Source organism: Chenopodium album, chromosome 10 (assembly GCF_948465745.1).
Source record: "Chenopodium album chromosome 10, dcCheAlbu1.1, whole genome shotgun sequence".
Taxonomy (NCBI): Eukaryota; Viridiplantae; Streptophyta; class Magnoliopsida; order Caryophyllales; family Amaranthaceae; genus Chenopodium; species Chenopodium album.
In genome coordinates, this window is record NC_137843.1 from 1487111 (window position 1) to 1509265 (window position 22155).

At 32.3% G+C, this 22155-nt stretch overlaps 1 protein-coding gene and 1 long non-coding RNA gene across 2 annotated transcripts; one reads left to right on the forward strand and one right to left on the reverse strand.

Moving 5' to 3' along the window:
• Positions 1-5796: 5796 nt before the first annotated feature.
• LOC145561875 (casein kinase II subunit alpha-like) lies at positions 5797-13549 on the reverse strand. The gene is made up of 10 exons (XM_081622000.1): positions 13124-13549; positions 12890-13019; positions 11517-11711; positions 9944-10101; positions 8348-8438; positions 7426-7491; positions 6712-6794; positions 6507-6570; positions 6359-6427; positions 5797-6206 (listed from the first exon to the last, which is right to left on the reverse strand). Exons 1-10 carry the CDS (start codon positions 13480-13482, stop codon positions 6147-6149), a joined length of 1275 nt encoding a protein of 424 aa, XP_081478126.1. The 5' UTR covers positions 13483-13549; the 3' UTR covers positions 5797-6146.
• Positions 13550-20056: 6507 nt separating this feature from the next.
• Positions 20057-22073, forward strand: LOC145563050 (uncharacterized). The gene is made up of 3 exons (XR_014094495.1): positions 20057-20139; positions 21576-21652; positions 21967-22073. It is a non-coding gene; the product is annotated as an uncharacterized LOC145563050 (long non-coding RNA).
• Positions 22074-22155: the final 82 nt, after the last annotated feature.

Consider the following 22155-nt stretch of genomic DNA (forward strand, 5'->3'; position numbering starts at 1 on the left):
ACCATGGTCTTCTTTTATTCCGTTACGTGTTTTCGGGGTCGATGCCCATGAAATGAAAATAAAAAAAATAAATAAAAAAAATTTGTATGGATTGTGACGCTTTACGAATGCAGAAATTGACCTAGAAAAACAAGCTAGCAAGCCTATATTCATATTTTGTGATCCCATAACTTTATTGTTGTGGTTGTCTAATATTGGTCTTACCAACTTTATAACCAAAAATGACATTTCTTTATTTGTTTAGATCCTACCACTGTAGCCATTCCCTGACCAACGATATCTTCCCTGCCCCTTTCGCACCCCCATGCACAGTTGTATATTCCCTATCTTGCCTTTCCCTTGTCTAAACATTGTTTACTTTTCTCCTTTTCTTCTTTTATTTCTTATGAAGGAGTTCCGTTCGTTTTAAGATACAATAATACTCTTTTCGTATTTAAATTAATTGAAATATTTTTCTTTTCTAATCGTGTTTAAATAAATAAAACGTTTTTCTTAAAAAAAAAAAAATAATAAAACTTATTCTTTTTTAATACTGTAACTTTTTTCTATTTTTTGGATTCTACAAAACCCCTTATTACTTTATTCCCTATCCTTAAACTTATACCTCACTATTTATATATTAATAAATTCAACTAATTTTCCTAAAACTACGCAAAATTAAAACATTTCATTTATTTATAATAGTTCTCCGTATTAGCATATACTATATGGAGTACAAAATTTTAGATCAAAGATCTTTTATTAAATTTGATACACCTATTACTCCATAGTCTCCATCTGGGTTTTAATAAATGTTGCACTTTGATTTTTTTCACTATTCACATAATGATTTTGACTTGATTAATTTACTAATGTATAAAAAAAACAAATGTTATTGTATAATACATTAATATTATTGGATTCATTATAGTGTATACTATCATAATATTAATTTTCATATAATTTTACTAACATATACTCCCTCCGTCCGTCCCATAATATAGTTCCTGCTTTCCTATTTTGGAGATCCAAAATGTTAATCCTGTTTCTATTTTTGAATAGTATGTAAAGATCATTATACTTTCACTTTTTAAACTTTATTTATTGTACTTTCTAAATTGCCTTATAATTTAATTTTGCAAATGTCTTGTACTTTTTTCCACTTTCCTCTCTAACCTTTGTCCATAATTGTACTTTTTTATTTTCATCAATGTAGTTCATCTACTTTTCCTCTTATTTTTTTTTAATACCGTGAAAAAATACAAACAAGAATTATATTATGGGACGGAGGGAGTAATTATGTAAATTAATGATCAAAATTATTTCTCGACATACTTATATGATCAAACTTTAACACTTACTCCCTCCTTTTTTTTTCTTTTAAATGTTTCACTTTGACAATTGCACTATTCACATACCATGGTTGACTTAATTTTTTCACCTCTAAAAAATAAATAGATGTTATTATATAATATATCATTAGATTTGTCATAATGTCTAGTTTCATAATATAATTTTGTTACGATTTTTACTAATATATAATTAAATATATTAATAGTTAAAGCAGCGTTTTGACAAATATACCAGTCAAATTGATGCATATAAAAAAAATAGAGGGATTATTAAATTACAAAGGGAGTATTGATTATGGAATGGGAGAGGAACACAAATATATACTCCTACAATAAATATGCCTAAATCACCAACAAGAGTTGGCTCAAGTGGTAAGCAACTTGATGTCGCTTAAGGGAGGTCTCGGGTTCGAGCCTCACCGTACGCAGAAATTCTTGTTGGGAGACTCACCCACCATAAGCCAGGTGTGCTACCCGAGTCGGATCCGGATGTAGTCGGAGCTAAGCTCCGGTGAACCGGGTGGGCAACCTTAAAAAAAATTATGCCTAAATCAATTTTTAGCATGACAAAATAATTTCTCAAATTTTCAACCAACTAGCATACATGACACACCTATGAGGGCTATGACCTATCTACATATTATAGGCATGCAGGATACTTAATCAAGAAAGAACAATTTCCAAAATGGGGAGATGTACACCAAACAATAGGTGTAGTCAAATCTCAACAGAGAAATTTTTGTATTGTTATATAGCTAGAGTAGCAGCCTACCCTGTATTATAGGGGTATCTATTATGGTGATAACGTAATCACAAAAAGACAAAAGAAGTATCCGACATTAAGGTAGGGTGTGTCCTTATAGTTAAGGGTCACTCGATCATCATCAAGTCTACACGAATTGAAGAGATTACGCACCAATTTGGTTTACCTATTATGCCCATGCTTTCATTTGTTTTGTTTTGCTTTTTTGTATGCCAAAGTACAATTATTATTATGTGTACTGTGTACATCTCCTTTTGAATTTTGATTGATCGAAGATGTAACCTTAGCTTTCTAACACGGTGTTTTTTTGTCTAATTGCTCATTATGGCAACAACATATGGATAGACATTGCGTACAAATGATCATCCTCCTTTATATGTCCATGTAACTTTCACATCAGATCGATCATTCAATTAATTACTACCAAGTAACAAATCAATTTACAAAATTTTTTATCTATAGCGTAGCTTGTCGTAATCTCATGTACAAGAAAGAACGATACAATATAATGCCAACTAAAATCTTATTTGTTTTCATTTTCATTCTCTATAAGATTGTGCATGTATATTTTTTTAAACTTGAATTGACATAACACATTTAAAAATATTTCATTGTCCCCCACTTGATTACATAACATATTAATTATGCTACTTCGTTCTAAACATTTAGGACGGAGTAGCAACAAGGTCATAATGTATGGGCTAGATTTCGATTATCAATGACAAAAAAGAGTTGCTGGAGGGGAGCCTAGGGGGATAATAACGCTTATGATTGATGAGAGTAATAGTGTGTGATATTACGTTTAGGTCAAAATTCTTATTGCCAAAATTCTTTGTATGTACGTGTCAAAGCTTTTGTATTGTAATTTTTTAAAATATACCTATTAGTTTGCCAAATTAAACTCGTTTCTAATACCAAAACTATTAAAAGACCAACTCAACAAGAAGCTTAATCTGATGGTTGAAATTCAAGAATATGTTTTATATTTATTAGAACTATATCAGTTATATATTACAGTAAAACAAAAAATAAAAACAAACAAAGCGAGTAGTTAGTTTCTACGAGTAATTTTTACATTTAAGTCATGCACCTTACGAAGTCATGCATTGAATAATATGGAGAAATACGTAGATGCCCATGCAAGTATATCCACGAATATAAAAATACAAAGATATGGACATCTGAAACATTTGTACGGCACTTGATAAGGTGGGGAAAGGAGGTTTTGTAATTTTGAAACAGAAAAAAAAGCATGGCCACTCTACTTGCTAGCTCCTTTCTCTGTGATTGACAACAATTTACGAAGTATTTTTACAATCTTGTTTGAAATCATACTTCAATCGCTTTACTTACCATGCATGCATGGAATACATTATTTATGATTTCCCATTTTATCCCATGTCAATTCAATATATTGCCTACCATTTCACCAAAAAAAATATCTTGGGTACCACATATTTTGAATTATTACCAAGTCTAACATTTGAAAATTTGGTAAAATACATATTATATTAATGCGGAATAAATATGTAGATTCAATTAGAAGGTAAAATGAAGAGTCCGGCAGTTTGTTTTGTACTAACTAAAAAGTAAACAAATACTTATATAGAGTTTTTTGTTTGTTTTTTTTTTCAAGGCAGAGTTTGATTTTATACAAGTATTTAGTTAACTTTTTGAAGAGTACGAAGTAACTAAAAAATTGCTGGTGGTTGTAGTAATTTTCGATTTTATATTAGTATTTAGTTAACTTTTTGAAGAGTACGAAGTAACTAAAAGCCTTTACAAATACAATTAAATTAAAATTAATCTTATCAAAATCAAGAGCTATTTCCCACAATTTTGTTAAAAACAAAATAAACTTCTTTTGTGCTTCGGTTTAAAAACAAATTTCCCAAATATCGTCCACTTAAGATTGGTGTTGGGTATCAATTTTTGTTCACTTGGTTCAGCTTAAGAAAGAGACCGCCTTTTACTTAATAGTAAAGGTGGTCTCTTTTCTTCCTAATTCACAGCATCCTTGTCCAAAAGCAACTAAAGAGAGCGCCAAGCTGCCAATATTAATGTTGCTAAGTTCAAGAGACCGGCTTTCGGTAATAACTGGTCTCTTTGCCTCTTCCAAAAAAAAAATACAAAACCGCTAATGTTGTCAATGGTTTTAACATAAAACTGTTGACGACATTAGCGGATTTAAGCCAAACTAAATACCAATTCTATATGGACAGTACTTTGGGAATTTGTTTTTAAATTGGTGCATAATGAAAATTTATTTTTGTTTCAACAATATTGAGGGAAATTGCTCCAAAATAAAAGCATGGAACAATAGTTCTGAGAAAAATTAGTTAAGCTAAATATTAACTTTAACATATACACAAACTAGATACCTATGTGTCAATTTTTCCCAAACATTCTACCTTGACAAACACTCACAATAAAGAGAGGGCTAAACTAGTAAATTACCTTACATTAATACAATTTTTATTTTCTTCATAGCATGGTCTCGGCTTCAACCAAAAGTATTCAACAAGGTGGTGTTTTAGGGAGTATCTCTCTAGACTTTATTTATTCTTCACCCCTATTGAACGTCTATATAAGTAGACTAGTACTCCATCCGTTTTTAGATTAAGTGCATCGATTTTTTTGGCACTAAAATTTAATAAAATATGAGTTGAATGAAGTAAAATGCAGTGAAAGGGAAATTTGTTAAGGACGTGAGAAGTATAGAATAGAGAAAGTGAGGTAATAGTTTATTAAAACACAAGAAATATGAAAGAAGAGAAATAACAATAATTATTTTTTTTAATTTTTTATTTTTTTTAAAGTAAGAGTGGTAATCATGTGAGGAGAAATATAAAATAAGTTGTACAAAAATGAAAGTGATGTACATGCATGGGCCTAAGTGAAATGTTGGAAGTCTGTAACTACTTGTTTGAAGCTCAACTCTTGGCCAGTCAATGGTATTAACCCACACGAGGGTTAATGGGCCTAAAATTCAGACTAATATCTGATGTAAATACTGTATGTATTTTTTGAAAGAACTGTAATTCTGTATTAACTGTGTCTTGAACTCTTGGTACACTCCGTAAACATTTTATAAGATCAAAACCTAGCTAAACTTCATTCAAGCACTAAAGATGGTAAGAATAATGCTATAATTTTTTCCAAAATTCACTGCTCATTGTTTGGTATTGCACAAAACGAAAATTTTAATGGTAAAAATAATAAAACGCATCACCACAAAGGCTCAAACTTTGACACAAGGCTTGGAGAAGAACCCTGACCTTTACAGTAAGAAAAAATATCCAGATATACTCCCAAGGGAGGTTCAAAACTTACAAGTCCTCTTTTGCATTTGGACCAGATTACAACCTATTAACAAGCTTGAAAAAGTGTTAACACAATTCCATAACACCATTTTTGTCATCTAGATGGTCATTGCATTGATAATGAACGCTGCCGTGCTACTGTGCTAGACTGCTAGTCAGTGGGCAGCGCCACAGCGGCCATTCATTTGAAAATAGATGTAAGTCACATAACACTCCATATCATCCTAGGTTCTGTTTCAAGTTTTTTTTCATAAATGGTTGAGGGTGTGTTTAATCAGGAAAAAGAAAGCTTGGTCATTCCTCTCGTATAGCTCAGTTCAGATAAAAGCCAACTAGTTCAACCTCCCACCCAAAAATAACATTAATAAAAGAGATAATATAACTTTAACAGCGATTCATTTGAATCATTAAAATAATGACAAGCCTATGAGTTATACAGTTTTAACAAATAGTAAAGCAGAAGAAAAACCTGATGGGGCAGTTCGATCCAAAAATAATTGAAGCCTTGAACATTGATTACACAAACCATAACGAGAAAAGAGAGTTAATTTTCGGAACTGGTTAATGTAAACCACCGTCTAAAGATGCCTATACTGAACTGGAAATGTGAACAGAGACACAAGACTTGTAAAAACATTTGAAATCAGCTTGACAAACAGAAGAGACTCAAAACACATAATGTGAGTCATCCATACGACCATACAATGATAACCTTGGACCCAATTCAACTTATTGTGTACGAGTTCGGCTGCTTTCTGCATTTCTTACTGGATAAAAATAAGGATGAGCCTGCAGAAGTTACCAATATTACAGAGAAATTAGCTAAATGTTCATCTCAATTTACACAAGAGTAATTAACCTTGAAATGTACGATATAAAGATATCACAAAGAAAGCAAAATATAGATAATGGACCAGACGTTATAGGACTTCAAGTCTTACCATTGCTTCTTTAGCAGTGGGCCTTTCCTGATGATCATATTTCAGCAATTTATCAACGAAGTCAATAGCCTGCAATCCAGATCAAATACAATGAGCAATTTTGTTTTGTAAATATTGGATTTAAATGTCAAAGGACCAAGAATAACACCTCTGGAACCGCCAAATGTTGATTGTCTGCATTTATAAATTTTGTCCATGGTTTTCGGCTATGCCTGCAACATTTGAAACATAACTCATATGAACAATTAACTTCTAGACCTGCCTATCACAAGGCCGGAAACAATACATAGTAAAAAAAAAAAAAAAAAAAAAAAAAAAAAAAAAAGAAAGGGAAAATATTGACAATAGCTAACCTTCCCACAAGGGCAGCAAGATGTGCATCTAATTCTATGCGGTACTTGTTCAAATACGCATTCAATTCATCTGTCCCTAGTATCTGTAACATCAAAGAGGATAATTAGACAAGCTGGTAATGTGGGGTTACAATGCCCACAAAGCTAATATATCTGAATGCTCAATAATATACTTCATGGTTTGAAAAGTTAACTGAAACATTTATAACTTTCAAGTGTACGTTAAGTTAAATCTATGGAGATGTCAAGTGGCATTACCTTAGAACATTCAGAAAAGAACAGTAAGCATTACAATGCCTTTTAATTACATACTCCCTCTGCCCCTAATTGTTTGCCCCATTGTCAAAGATTTAGTTGGGTGAATTTAATTAGAGAAAAAAGTGGTGGGACGTATTGTAGTTTTTGTGAGAACAAAGTTGTGTCCCCCATGGAAATTCATTGATTTATACAATGGAACAATCTTTTACAGATGGCCTAAAAAGAAAACAGGTCAAACAACACGGAAATTTCAGATGGTACCCCACAAAACTCAACAAATTACTCGAGTGACATTACAAATGGTAAAATAAAATGACTAAATGTGCTAAAAAAAATGGATTAAAGTTGGCAATATTTATACAGGACTCGTAAAAAAGGCAGAACTACTTCCACACACACACACACCCAAAACATTGCAGGAAATGAAATTCAATTTCTGGAGTAAAAAATACATACCTTGGCTATCTTGACCAATTGGTCATAATTATCATGTCCATAAAAGAATGGCTCCTTACGAAATATCTGCACAAGAAATAAATTTCAAGTCAACAACACTAGAACCAGCTATATTCCACACTCATATTGTCTTTCCCTTTTCAGGGAGAAAGGAAGGAGAGCCTTAAGAAAAAAGCACGAAAACAAATGAGTACAATATCAAATGCATGCAAAGTGAGAGCATGACAGGTAAGACCACATTATAATATACTTTTGAGATTATTTAACAGAGCAAACAACACCATTCTGAAGTCAATATCAAAGTAATGATTAGGAAAATACAGCACACTTGCCTAAACAGCGCGCTTGTTCACAAATTCAACTTCATGGTAGAAACCATGGCCAACTCATCAGGTTCAAGCTGATATTCAGGTGTGATATCGCTCTAACCCTAACTTTGAAATATGTGTTGACGCAAGTGAGAAACAGAGATCAGAAAGTGCCTTTAATCAAGCTTATCTTTCTTCCACTTTATAAATGTCTACAATGGATAGTCTCGCCTATCAGCATTGGATGCACAGAGATCTAATAAGGATCCTGATACCCTTTTGGAAACTTAGTAGAAACCTCTAACTTTAAATGACGTAGGATCTAATATTTTAAGTTTTGTGATTCTGTGTTTTCTAATTACCAAGTATAGAAAATTGCTTTTTCTTTTCACCAATTCTTCATTTTCATTTCCCATTTCTACAAAACATACAATCGACAGGCTTCACAGAGAGAGAGAGAGAGAGAGAGAGAATTTTCCCATTAGAGTAAGCATATCAAAGACAACCATTCTTTGAAAAATACAATTTCACAGGACATCTAAATTACTAGTGTGGTTCAAAGTGAGGAGAAGTGCAAATCATTAACATCAAATAAAGATTTATAGATAGCTCACCATTCCAGCGAACATACAACCCAGGCTCCATAAGTCCAAAGAGTAATCATAGTCTTGCAGATCAACAAGAAGTTCTGGACCTTTAAAATATCTGCAAGGGATCAACAAGCACTTTAGTGTACTGAAAGAATACTGAAGAGTAGAAGGATATCTCTTTAGAGGGAGAAAGGGAATAATAAGATAAAGTAAATATTACAAGAGCAAACATAATAAGGACCACTAAGTCCGCCATAGGCAGGTGCCAAAAAAAAAAAAAAAAAACATAAATTCAAGAATAATCAGTTTACTTTAAGCATAGAAAAATTCACATTTTGTAAGCTTCAATTTTTTAGCCATAATATGTGGCTCTGAAGGCATTACTCTTTGATGCTAATTTTTTTCACATTAACCTTCATCTTAGACAGGATAAAAATAATATTATCTTACAACCTTATTTCTTTTTCACTTGTTACTCTTGCTAATCCATCTGATATACAAACACGGGGCAAGTGCAAAAACTTTAACACCCTCAGGTTATCAGATTATTACCTTACTTTTACGTAAAAAGCGAGGAACAAAGATGATGTTCAAATCAGCAGTAAAATAAGCCTAAAAAACCAGTAGCTTAGTCCTCAAAACCACAGTTATATCTTTCTATGTACACCATTGAACAGCCAAAAAAACAGTTCCAAATTCCAACACCTCACATATAAATGACTTAGCCATGTAGCTATCTCAGAGACAAGCGTGTCTTTCACCTTAAGCTACTTCATCCTAAACACAACTGAAGTCTAAAATTAAATAGCAGGGTAGCCAAAAGAATATATCAGAGCCTAACAAACCAAAAAGAATAAGGTGCAGAAAAGGGACATTAGCCAAAAACTAGCCAAATGAGACTACCGTATCCTAGCACATCGATAAAACAGAAAATTGGAGATTAAACAAAACTTGAACAAAATTTCCACTTTCCCAGGTAAATCAAATGGCAGCACCTCTCTTTATCCCCTCTACTCAAAACTTTCTCCAGGACAAACACATCAGTCCATCCCCTCATCAACGTTTAATCTTTCATCCCTTCAAGATAATGTCCTTTCATGAAAACTTTCTCAGTGACAACCATACTATCCTTCACTAGCTGCACTAGACTCAACTAATGACTACCAAAAAAGTATGCAGAAGAACATGCTTGGAAAATAAAGATCCAAAACGATCCACAGCAGTAAAGTTAGATAATATATTTTCTAACTCATGTACCACCTTTCTATAGTCTTTTGCTCTAAAGGTGTCTTATATTCAAGTATTTTCAGATTTATTTATACAATCACAGTTTATAGTTTCTGATAATTATTTGACTTATTTCTACCTTGAACCTTTTTCTTGATAAAAAAAAAGGAATGAATCCTCCAGGCTTTCAATCTTCACATCTGACAGATTCAAGCCAGATATAAAGATTTACAATCTGAAAAAGAGATGGTTGACAGTAAAAGCTAGAAAAGTCAAAAGAAAATGTTCTGGACAACTTCTAGATGTTTTAATTTACATGGATAATAACTTGGAAGTGAACCAGACAAGAAACAGCAGGGTATATCTATGATATAAATAGCATAAAAAACAAACCTTGATGCAACACGAACATTGTATTCCTTCCCTGGATGGTAGAACTCCGCAAGACCCCAATCTATAAGTCGTAGCTTTCGCTGCTCATGATCAATCATGACATTATGGGGCTTCACATCACGGTGCATAATGCCTTGTGAGTGACAGTAATCTAAAGCCTGTTTACGAAAACCACAAACTGAGATGAAACCCAAGGGAAAAGAAAAAAAGAACAGAAGTTTTATCATACATATTTGGACTAGATCGAAGAAGGTACCCAAAGCATAACTCAACTTGTAAAACATCAAAAGAAAACACCGTGCTAACTCCAGTTATATAGCTATATGACCAATGCAACAAAAGATACTATCGAAAATAGCAAACAAGAGACAAAAAAATGGTGAATCTCAAAACGCAATATCTACATTTTGGCCAACTGTTTTAGGTCATCTAACCTCGATCAACTCCAAGGAATCCCATTCAAGCTCTCTATTTATAAAGGCAAAGATGATTACATTGGGGGGGGGGGGGGGGGGGTTAAGGAATGTTCTCACCAAAACAGCCACGTAAAAGGACATTAAAACTGCTCATAATTTCACACATTAATTAGTCACTAACCAACAAAACTTCCATACCCAATAATACATTAACTTTAAATTCACACTCCAAAATTGACAAAAATGCATTGCTCCACACTGCCTCCACAATATAAGTTGTATCTACAACAACAGTAGACGGCTTAATTACTCAACAGCCTAGGCATATCATCAACTCTGCAAACACCTCAAACCACCATTCCACAACTTACCAATAATTTTTTAAAAAGAAAAATGAAACAGAAGGTGATGACAAAACCCTCTATCAGGTCTTACAGGTTGGAATCATTTGCATTAAAGATCACAAATCATGATGCATTAGGTTTGAGTCATGCCTATTGAATACAATATGAGTAGATTCACTTTCAAGATAGGCCAAATTTTAAGCTCACTTTATGTATAGGAGATCTCAACCATAAAAATATATATACAGATAAGGGTCTAGTCAGGGCTAAGCTGTATCAAATAAGGGGCAGTCACTCGAATGAGACCTAAAAAAGGCAAGGCTTACCACCTTAGCTTTAGATATTAAAAACATTCTTCGGTCAAAATCTGAATCAGATTTTCCAAACTAAATTTTATGTCAACTTGTCAAGACACATTTATCAGAGACGAGATTGGATCTTTTATGAACATGATAGATGTTAAAAACAAGCGCAAAATTTCACACTCAATAACAAAAAACAAAAACAAAAAAACAAAAACAAAAACAAAAATTGATAGAACTGTGCATATGTTTTGAAGAGCAAGTATGTGCAAAAACAAGAACTCTTTTCACAATCCTCCATCACCACTTCAATAAATTGATATTCAACATAAATTACAACAATAACAATCAATCTATTCAGATGACAACTTCAATGTTGATTACATAAGAAAATTAAAACTGATGACAGCCATTTATAAGCAATACAGCAAAACCTAAGAATAAACTCAAACTTAACAAAGTTATAAGATACATAATTCAAAAAACCTGAATGAGGCATTGGTAAGCTAACCTTTAAAAGTTCATAGATGTAGTAGCGAATATCATAGTCCGACAATGTAGGATAAAGCACTTTGAAATCAGTATTATTAACATATTCAAATACAAGACTTGGGGTCTTCGACTGCTGATCTCTTACAATATCAAGCAGTTTCACAATATTCGGTCCACCGCAAAGGTTTTGAAGTATTTTAATCTCCCTTTTGATCTGTAGTAATGCATGAAAACAAATTAATCCACATAACCAGATGTGCAAAGCAAACATCACAAAGGACACAAACTGTTTATTACGCTTTTAAACATCATAAACCTCAAACAAAAAAGCATATCATGCGAACACAAATAATGTTGACATCATAAACTTGTTACACCATATGAAAAAGGACTAAGATAATAATCTCAAAAGTAAAAAGTCAAACACTCAAATAAGAAAGGTTAACTCAGATTCCAACCACTATGACAGGATACAAATTGCAAGGAAAACCCATTTCCTATTCTATAACTGATGGAAACTTCTCATAACTTCTTCTGGATGGCAGTATCTTTCTGCAATCATCTTTAAAAATGATTTGCTTCTGCTGGCCTCACTTGTGTAGATACTGAAGGTATAGATAAAAACCCATTTCTAAAGAACAAACAGAATTCATATATCTACTCTCCCTTTAACAAGAAGCTCTAAAAGGCTAATCGTATCAGAAAAAGTGAAGCCAACATCACTCAGACTGTTTACCATCATACACGATAGGAACCTAGGATTGCAAACTATTTAGATAATTTGGGTGATGTCTCTAACAGTCCAACCTACAGCCCTTATTGGGATAATTCTAATCCAACATATCAAAGCATACTAGCAACTCACATAACAACAAAAAAGACTTTATTCAGTTAGTTAGTTAGCTAAATGCCTCACACTCTATCACTATAAAAGGCGGGGAGGGTCCTCTTACAAGATATCGTCAACTGTTCTTTCTATGTTCGAGATCCTTTTGGTAGAAGAAAATCAGAATTATTTGAGAACAAGCCCGTCGGATGCATGCAATTACAAAATATTAATTTTACCTGAAACATTACCAAAAAAATGGATTTCATAAATTAATGAAATTAGCATTAAAGAAAACTAAACCTAATTTCCACACCAAAGTGGTCCTTCACAACACCCCACAAATTGATAATTCAGAACAAATACTCCCAATTCCGCCTATGTTAGGTAGTACCACGGAGATTGCTAAAAAAACCATGACATTGACACTCACAATCTAAATTCTCAGTTACCAATTAATGTTTCAGCAACAATCCATTTACAATTAACATTAAAAATTCAACTTTATAGAAAAAAATATATATTAATTCACCAAGAAATAAAGAAGAAAGATTAAAAAAACTAACCTTCTTCTTCTTGACAGGTTTGAGGATCTTAATGATACATTTCTCATTATTAGTACAATGAACACCTTCAAAAACCTCGCTGTACTTCCCTCTCCCAACCTTCCTCACCACCTCATAATCATCCTGTTCACTGCAAATTTCCAATCACCAGAACAAATCAATTAATCAACAGATCGAATTGCAAATTCAATCAAATTAAATCAAATTAATTCAAAAAGAAAAAGAAAAACAAACCCCCATTGAACAGTAAGAGCCTCATAATCCCAATAATCCTTAGGTCTAACAACATTAACATCGGAATAAACCCTAGCTTTGGAAGCAGCGCCAGGGCGGCGAATCGATTTACCAATCCTCTGCGCCAGCGTATCTGTAAATGTCGACGACCTAACAATCCGTTTAAGCTCCGACGATTTTGCCGGAGATGAAAAACGGGTCGTTTTGGACCCGAATTGACGAAGATTATTGGGGAAGAAGGATGAAGAAGGAAGATTAGGGTTAAGATTGGAGGAGAGAGAAAATGGAAAGTCGAAGATGGAGAAGATGAGTTGGTGGTTTCGAGGAGAGAGAGTGAATTGCAGAGGCCTTACGGCCATCAAATATAAGGAAGGAAATGAAAAAAGGGCACAATGTTTTGGGTCTTCTAACTCCCGCTATTGTCTTTCAGTTCTTCAATTCAAGGATTTTTTACTTGTTTTCTTCTTTCTAGAGTACATTTTTTTTTTTTAAATTTCTTCTTTGATTTAATCTTGTTTTTATATTTTCTTTGATTCTTTCCTTGTAGCCATTTTGTTAATTACCCACCATAACACCAGATATAGACCTAATATGGATAGTAAATTTCCGTATTTTCTTTCCTAAGATAAGTTGGGAGTCAGTTTCAAGATAAGAATTTTTCAATTTTTTGATAAACTTTTCCGATAATTTTCTCCCCACTAATCGAGACATTAGATTTTAATAGGTGTATTATAGTCTTTTCGTTGATTAGTTTTCTTAATTTGCTAGTTATCTACAGCGTTAGTCACGGCTGGGAAAAAGACTAAACTACAAGTCTGTCAATGAAATACAAAAAACTAAGGGCATATTCTCTTCAGCTTAATTTCATATCAGTTTAGTTCAGCTGCAATTAGTTCAATTCAGTTCCTAATTTCCTTCTCTCATAAACAATTGAGTTCAGCTCAGTTTAGTTCAGCTTTAACTAGTTTTGTTCAGTTTAGTTTAATTTAATTCAGCTCAGTTCAGTAAATTAGAACATGTCCTAAGAGTGTATCAATGGGATAAGTCAATTCCAAAGTGGTATAAGTGGAAATTTCCCAAAAGTATATAATGGGAACTTATTTTTGTATTTACTCGTTGAATGAATTTGGATGTCATGTGTTAAACGAGAATTGATGAAATATTATGGGCGAAATAAGAGTATGTGCAGTGTTTTGTATGCCTTTTATTTTCAAATATGTAACTACACAATGTATTATTAAGGTACACGAATATTAGCTAGGGGGACAATGGTTTTAAAATGTGGTGTTTGGAGGTGATAGTTAACTTTCATCAACCTACTAGGACCATAAATCATTGAAGTACTAGAAGCATGTGTAGGGTTGCTTGAGTTGAATTTTATGATATTGGTTGCCTTTGTCTTTTTGTGTGCATGTTAGTGTTTGATTTATAGTCCTTGTTGGTATTGTGCACCCTTTAATGATCTAAATTTTGAGTGAAGATGATTTATAGGTTCACGGTGTTACTCGTGTGCCTCTTTGCTTTAACCATCACATAGCATGTTGAGACATGACAAATTGAGGACAACTAATTAATTATACAATACATTCGATCATGATTTACAAACACACGACAAGTTAAATGACATCTTATTGTTATATCTTTATATGGCATGAGTCAATCGTAGCTACTGGTCTGGCCCAATAAGGCTTGAGTACCTTATGCGTTAGCTATTTCAAAACACGATGAAACTACAAAGTTTTATACTAACTCGCCATGAAAGTTCATTAAGGTTATCATTTGACATTCATCTTTGAATGTGATTGGGGTGCATTGGCCTTACAACTTTTTTTTCTCTATGTACGTTGTGTAACACCCAATTGATTTCATATCGAGTTTCTTGTGATGAGCAATGCAACAATTAATAGTTACCTACACAGACTAAAGAATAGCATATTATCTAATTATAACATCTCGTGTTTAAAATGTTTTTTTTTCTAATGCCTAACATTTGTTTGTTTTGATAAAGAAAATCAATGAGGTATTTTTGTAAGAAAAAAGAAATGTTAAATTGTTTAGTTGCAAACAAATAGCTAGGAATTGACACTTTATGGCCCTTTTCTCATTAGATTATTTTCAGTTCAACTCTAATAAGTCCAGTTCAATTCAATTCAGCTCCTAATTTCCTTCACTCATAAAATATTCATTTTAGTTAAGTTCAATTCAGTTCAGTTCAGCTCATTCAGTCAATGAAAACAGGCCCTATGTGTGTATTTATTTATTTATTTATTCCTTTCAAACAAATGGGTTTAAACTTGCTTTCCACGAGAAATCTTACATCATTTGTCCTACACTACATATTCAAACTTACTACATAAAGAATTTCAACTAGTTTTTAAATTCAATTCAACCAAGTGACCACCATATCAATCCCATGTCAATATTAGGGGAGTGCATCTCTAAGAATGCTCTATTGAGATGGCTTTAACATCCATGAAATATCCGCATTCATGGTAGGTGGGCTTCCAAAGCAGTTTCATGTTGAAAATTTGACTGACGAAAACACTGTAACAACTTGCATAATTGACTTAGGCCCTGTTCTTTTGAGCTTCTAGGCAGAGCAGAGCAGGGGTCAGCAGAGCAGAGCAGATTAAATTTCAGCAGAGCAGAGCATAACAGATTTCAACATTATTATTAATACTATTATTAATGTTATTATTATTAATGTTGTTGCTGTTATTATTACTATTACTATTATTATTATTACTATTATTAATGTTATTATTATTAATGTTGTTATTATTATTGTTATTACTATTATTATTAATACTATTATTAATGTTATTATTATTAATGTTGTTGTTATTATTACTATTACTATTACTATTACTATTACTAAGTGCATATATCATTGATTTAGGTGAGTGAAAACATAAATATATGTATACCATATTTAACATATGTTAATAGTAGAAAGATAAAAGACAACGGTTTACTTATATTTATTTCACAAAAATTTTAAAATAAAATGATTTAATGAGTAATAATGATTTTATTTATAAATTTGTCTTAATCATATATTTTATACCCTAAATTCAATAATGATATACAAAGTACTACTTGAAAACAACCTCTTTTTTTTAATTCTTAAATTGTATGGAAAGATTTGAAAAATAATTCAACTCAATGAACTAACAATCAATACCCACATACATATAATGTTTCTACACATTGTGATTCTAATATCAAATGTTTATAAAATAAATTGTTATTAATTTTTATTATTATTTATTTTTTTGAAAGAATTGTTATAATTATTATAAATTATTAATTAATAATATTATTAAATATTAATTCTTAATAGTTTGAATTATTAAATATTAATAATGATAACTATTATTATTAATTATTATTATGATTAATAAATATTAATTATCATTAATATTAATAATTATTAAAATTATTTTATTAATAATTATTATAATTATTCAAAATAATAAATTATTATCATCAAAATTATTATTATTATTATTATTGAATATTAATTATTATTATTGTTATTATTAATTATTATTTGAAAATAGAGTAGAGCAGAGCAGAGCAGAGCAGCTCTAAAGAACGAGGCCTTACTTTTGATGTACCCTGCTTGGACTAAGGTTGTGTGTTTTAACAAACATTGCTGTCAAATTCTAGTCTTTTGGAAATTTAATACCAAATACAAAATTAGTGCAAACTAGTAGACCAATAATTAAATATATTTATCAAGACCCTAAGGCCCTAATACGTTATACATACTCTGTAAAATTCAATATCTAAACACGCTACATGTATATAAACTAGTTAATAAACCTATACGTAACATTCAAATAGTTTATACGGAGTATTATATATTGATTGGTTACATTTATCTATTGTTTTAAACTTAAACTTCTCATCATATCAAATCATCTTTATTTTTAACTCTAATTAAAATTTTTGATATTTAATACGAAGTATAAAGTATTGTTTAAAATTAATTTAAATTATTTTAAACAAAGGAAAAATTGCAAAAAAACCACCTAATAATTTTTTTTTTTTTTTTTTTTTTTTGTAAAAGCACACCTATTACTACTTTTTTTTTGCGAATTAACACCTTACCCTGGTTTCCGTCCTTTGACTTTGTTTTCAGATATTGACTTGCACGTGAGAAGCACGTTTTCCGGTCAGTTCTCCCTTTCCTTTTCTTTTTTCCCAATTTTCCTTCTATTTCTCCAATTCAACTTTCTCTCTCCTACCTTCTTCTCCAACAAAGCCCCAATTACTCACCACTGACAAAGGAAACTCCATTTTTAAGCGTGAATTGCTGCAACTAACCTAATTTTGAGTAAGGTAAGTTGTTGTGATTACTGAAATTTGTTGTACATAATGTTGGGTTTCGAATTTTCATAAATTAGGGGTTGTAATTGAAATTTAGGGTTCTTCGTTTTTGCCCACCAATGATGAAATTAGGAGTAATTTCGAGTGACCAATGTACAACAATGCGGTCTTCAATGGAGGAAGGGTGTGAGGAGGTGGAGTGGGGTTTTTGGGTGGATGGGGATGAATTAACGGGGGTGGAATTTCCAGGGGAGTAGATTTATTAGGTGACATGGCGTTGGTGAGGGTTGTAGTGAATCGGTGATGGCGGTGAGATGGTGTTGGTGGGGTGGCAGTGATGTGGTGGCGGCGGTGGCGAGGTGGTGTTGGTGAGGGAAAATAGAAAAAAAAATAAAGGAAGACGGTTTTATGAGATCACGTGACCCATACGTGCAAAGTCAACGTCGGAAAACCAGGTCAAACACCGAAAACCGGGTTAAGGTGTTATTTCGTAAAAAAAAAAGTGGTTTTAGGTGTGCTTTCACAAGAAAATTTTTATAAGGTGTTTTTCTACAAAAAAAGATGTTATAAAGGTTTTTTTTTTTGCAATTTTTCCTTAAACAAATACATGTATAGTAACTTAGAAAGGCTAGCAGTTATATAAACAAGCATCAAATCAGCACATAAATAAATTAATCGTCGCAGTTGTACTTTTCATAAGTACTAGGGTAGTCCACGCGCGCGATGCGCGCGGATGGCTAGTTGTTACATTAGGCTCTTTTGGCTTGCGTTTCCACTCCACACATAAGTAATGGATTGGTAATGAAACCGTTCGCTATATGTCTTCAGTTATAATGTGAATATATATAGTGAGACATATCGTCTTATTAATGTTATATACGTAGTATTACGAAATGAATGGAAGAATCCTTTTGGCACATTAGAACAGAAGCATCACAAGTAAAGCTTAAACTTAGCAGACTTTTTTTTGAAAACAAACCTAGCAGACTTTAGATAAATAATTTATAAATAAAAACTTCTTCACATATAATTTGTTTTCTGTGCTCTTGTGTATTAATTGCTTTTGTATCTCATGAGCAATACTATGTTTCTAATCAATGTGTTTCTAATTGTAGCATTGTGAAACACGTCCATAGTTATTATGTGTAATGCAACTACAAAAACGCTTGAAGATGTGAACCGTAAGTTAACTAATATCATAACCATAATAGGCTATTTAATTGTATGACAAAAGAGTAAAAAAGTGATATGAGTCTTTCAAAAGCAACTATTACAACCGATGACTCATAAGCAAAGTTTAATGTTGCTAGTACGCAATACATGTATAGTCTTTGCCAATGTTTTTGTAAGAAGGCACACTGTGTAAGTATTCGTGTTAGTGCAATAGCATAGCTTGCTCAAAGGAAATGGCTTTCGAAGCTCATTTTAGAGCCTAGATTCTATTCAGGTTAGTTGTTGGTGCAATCTAGGAAAACATGGGCTTAGTCGCTAACCTGGTAGCTATTGCTTCAAATTCTAGTCAATCACCCTGTCTAGTAATACAGTAAATGTGTTAAGGGAAAAGACAATGGAGTTAATCAAAGAAGCTACTACTGTTAGACATTTTAGTTCAGGCAACTTTAGCAAGCTTTAGGGTAGATAAGCAAGCGCATATAGTTTATGATATGGCATATATAGAAAATAGATAGTATGTCGAAACTACCTACAACTCTCAATTATACGTTCATATAGAGATTGTAGTAGGTAACTCTAAATGGGTGTTGAAAATGCTAAATGTGACCACTATTTATTTTAGATTATCTTTTTCTAAGATTAATTATCTGGTTACTGATTTGCATAAGTTTGGGTAAGGTAATTTTATAATAAGAAAAGTTTTCTTATGAAAAAGTTATCTAAGTGGTTTAGTCAATTGTTGTATAAGGAAAAATTATTTTTGTATTATTTCTGCAAAGAAAGAACGGAAGTTAGAACACAAATGATGCTAATTCTATCTTCATAGAATAATAAACCAAAAATAAAAATAATACTAATGCATATTGCTTACCTGACTCTTCTTCGTGGGGATACTTGTATTTCAGTATTTAGGTAAAAAAAAAAATAAATATCCATTTCATAAAAATCAAATATTTCAAACTTTATTATTCCATTTAATTTCTCATTAATTGAGTAGATGTTTCAAATTCATCCATCTAATAGTCTAAAGGTGTTTTGTGAAAAACCCAAAATGAAAATCCTTAATAAATTACAAAATAAGGGTAAAAAGGTAAACAAACATTTTAAATTAAACGTCCGTGCACTATTCATAAGTGTAATCTTCCACTTTTTAAATTACAAAATAAGGGTAAAAAGGTAAACAAACATTTTGAAGGTCATAAACGTCCGTGCACTATTCATAAGTATAATCTTCCACTTTTTATAAGGTAGGGAAATATGAAATCACGAATGGTGCAATTGAACAAAACTCGGAACGTAAATTTTTTCCCTACTAATAGTCCACGCTCCACAGTCCACACGACCGTGCTACACACCAAAGAAGAAAAAACACAAAAGCGGGAAATTTTCTCGTCTCTCTAAAATAAAAGGCGCAACTTCCAAATCCTTTTCATATCAACTTCATTCCTTTATCCGCCGTTTGGGTTGCTTCAAACCCATCTCATCCCATCCTTTCATCGATTTTCCAGGTAATTTCTCTATCTAATTTTCTTCTCTTTATTACCAATTTTGTAAAGTTTATATTCTTAATGCACTTTTTTTTAATCGAACATGATAATGATGACATAATTTTAGAAATTGCAAAGAAATTGAGAAAGGATCATTAGGGTATACATTATTTATTCATGAATTTTAGCTTTTGGCTGGTATGTAACATATATCATATTTAATTTTATCTTATCCTAAAATTATTACTCGTATTATTGTATTCGGTAACTCAGAATTTCGTAATTTGATTGGTATAGACAATCCTTAGGATCGTGTTAGGTTAACGAGTTTGTCTTGTACAATAACAATTATTTGTATTTGTCCGGTATGTATAATGTATGTACTGCATCTTACAGCATTTGGGTGCATCTGCTTCTAGTCGTTACTTGACAATTTGACATGATGGGCCTCGCTATTATGTCAATTTGTCAAGTCACGCCAATTCGGCCCGGAATTGGTTCAAATGTATAATTTGACCCATGATCAACTCTACTCGTGATTTTTATTATTGCGAGTACTTGTGAGAAGTACTATGGTTTAGTTTCCAATAACATGTGATGACTGATGAGCTCGAGGCAGGAGAGATTTGTTAAGCCATGGTCATTTTGATAAACAACGTGATTAATTACGTAGTAACCTTACGTAATGTCGTATGCTATGTCTATGCTCTATTGTGTATACTCTAATGTGATAGAGAACAATGTGTTTTTAGATTATCTCACGATCACCAGTCTTTCTAAGATTTGTAATAATGCATCATACCTTCTTTTCAGAAATCAGAAATCAGAAATCAGAAATCTGACTTGTTTTTAGCATTTTCGACTTTTTCATATTATTTTTCTGATGTTCATGGACTTTGTTCTACATCATTGGGATTTATTTGGGTACATAGTGTAATTAGCTTAATTTAGCCCACATGTTTATGTTTGTAATTTTGTATTGCTTTTACTCAAAGCAAGCTTATATATCAGAAAATGTATGGCGTATTCACTTAATACAAAACTAAGGAAACCGATTTCCCAAGTACTTACTTTTCTAGGTGTCATTAGAGTATAGTAGTATCATTTTTTTGGGTAAAAGAGGAGTTAAACTATGGCCTATCTTTTTTTGAACTAAAGAGAGCTATGAAGCATGACAATTCTACATTTGATGCAGAATTGTTGTAGATTGCCTACAAAGGATACAAAAGTACTCAAATGTGGTGTACGTTTGTCTTGTTCGTGAATTACTTTGCAATCAAATGCTTAATTTGTTGCATTAGGTTTGCATTTATTACGTAGATTTAAGTTGTTTTTGTTTCTATGAAATTGAACAATTTCTTGAAATTTGGAGTGGTGATTGACATTGCAAATGCATATATACAGATTTACCCATACATTCAGGCTACGTGAACTCACATGTGTGAAGGTTGTTTCAGGCCCTGAGCTGAAGAAATTCTAAAGTTGGCCGCGATCACTTCCTTTAGAAGATGAATGAGCTTGCTTACTCCATGAGGTGGTATTTTCATGCTGGTGTCCATGTCTTTTAGCACCTGTTCTGTAATATTTGTTCCTGAAGATCCCACAAAAAGCCTATAAAAGGTCTTTTATAACATATTTTTTTTTTTGAAATGCACGACATTTCTGCAACTTTTATCTCACTAAATTCCTATTGTATACATGCTGCATACTTTAGTGATCACACAATATATAAAGGTCGTCAAGTTTTTTGTACAGAAGGGCACATTTATTTGCAGCAGATTTGTGGGGTGCATTCAAGGACTAGGGTTTTGTGGATTTCTATGACAGGTTCTGTCACAATTTTTGCAGAATACAGGCACTGAGGTGGAGCCGTGGAGCTAGAATCACGAGCTTGCTCCATCCATGCTGTAGCAAAAGACGAAGGATTTGATCCAGTTGAAAAGCTTGGAAGCAGGTAAATCTGAATATCTTTTGCAACCATTTTGTTTTCAGGTGCTAGTCTTTTACACTTTGTTTGGATAGGAAACAAGGAAGGAA

What these genes read in the sequence shown, in the direction of transcription:
- LOC145561875 (XM_081622000.1), bottom strand. Translation starts at nt 13,482, where the DNA reads ATGGCCGTAAGGCCTCTGCAATTCACTCTCTCTCCTCGAAACCACCAA. An exon ending in GCTCTTACTGTTCAATGGGG is followed by an intron (nt 13,020 to 13,123) that starts GTTTGTTTTTCT and finishes GGAAATTTGCAG; the next exon opens with TGAACAGGATGATTATGAGG. An exon ending in ACATCTATGAACTTTTAAAG is followed by an intron (nt 10,102 to 11,516) that starts GTTAGCTTACCA and finishes TTTCGTAAACAG; the next exon opens with GCTTTAGATTACTGTCACTC.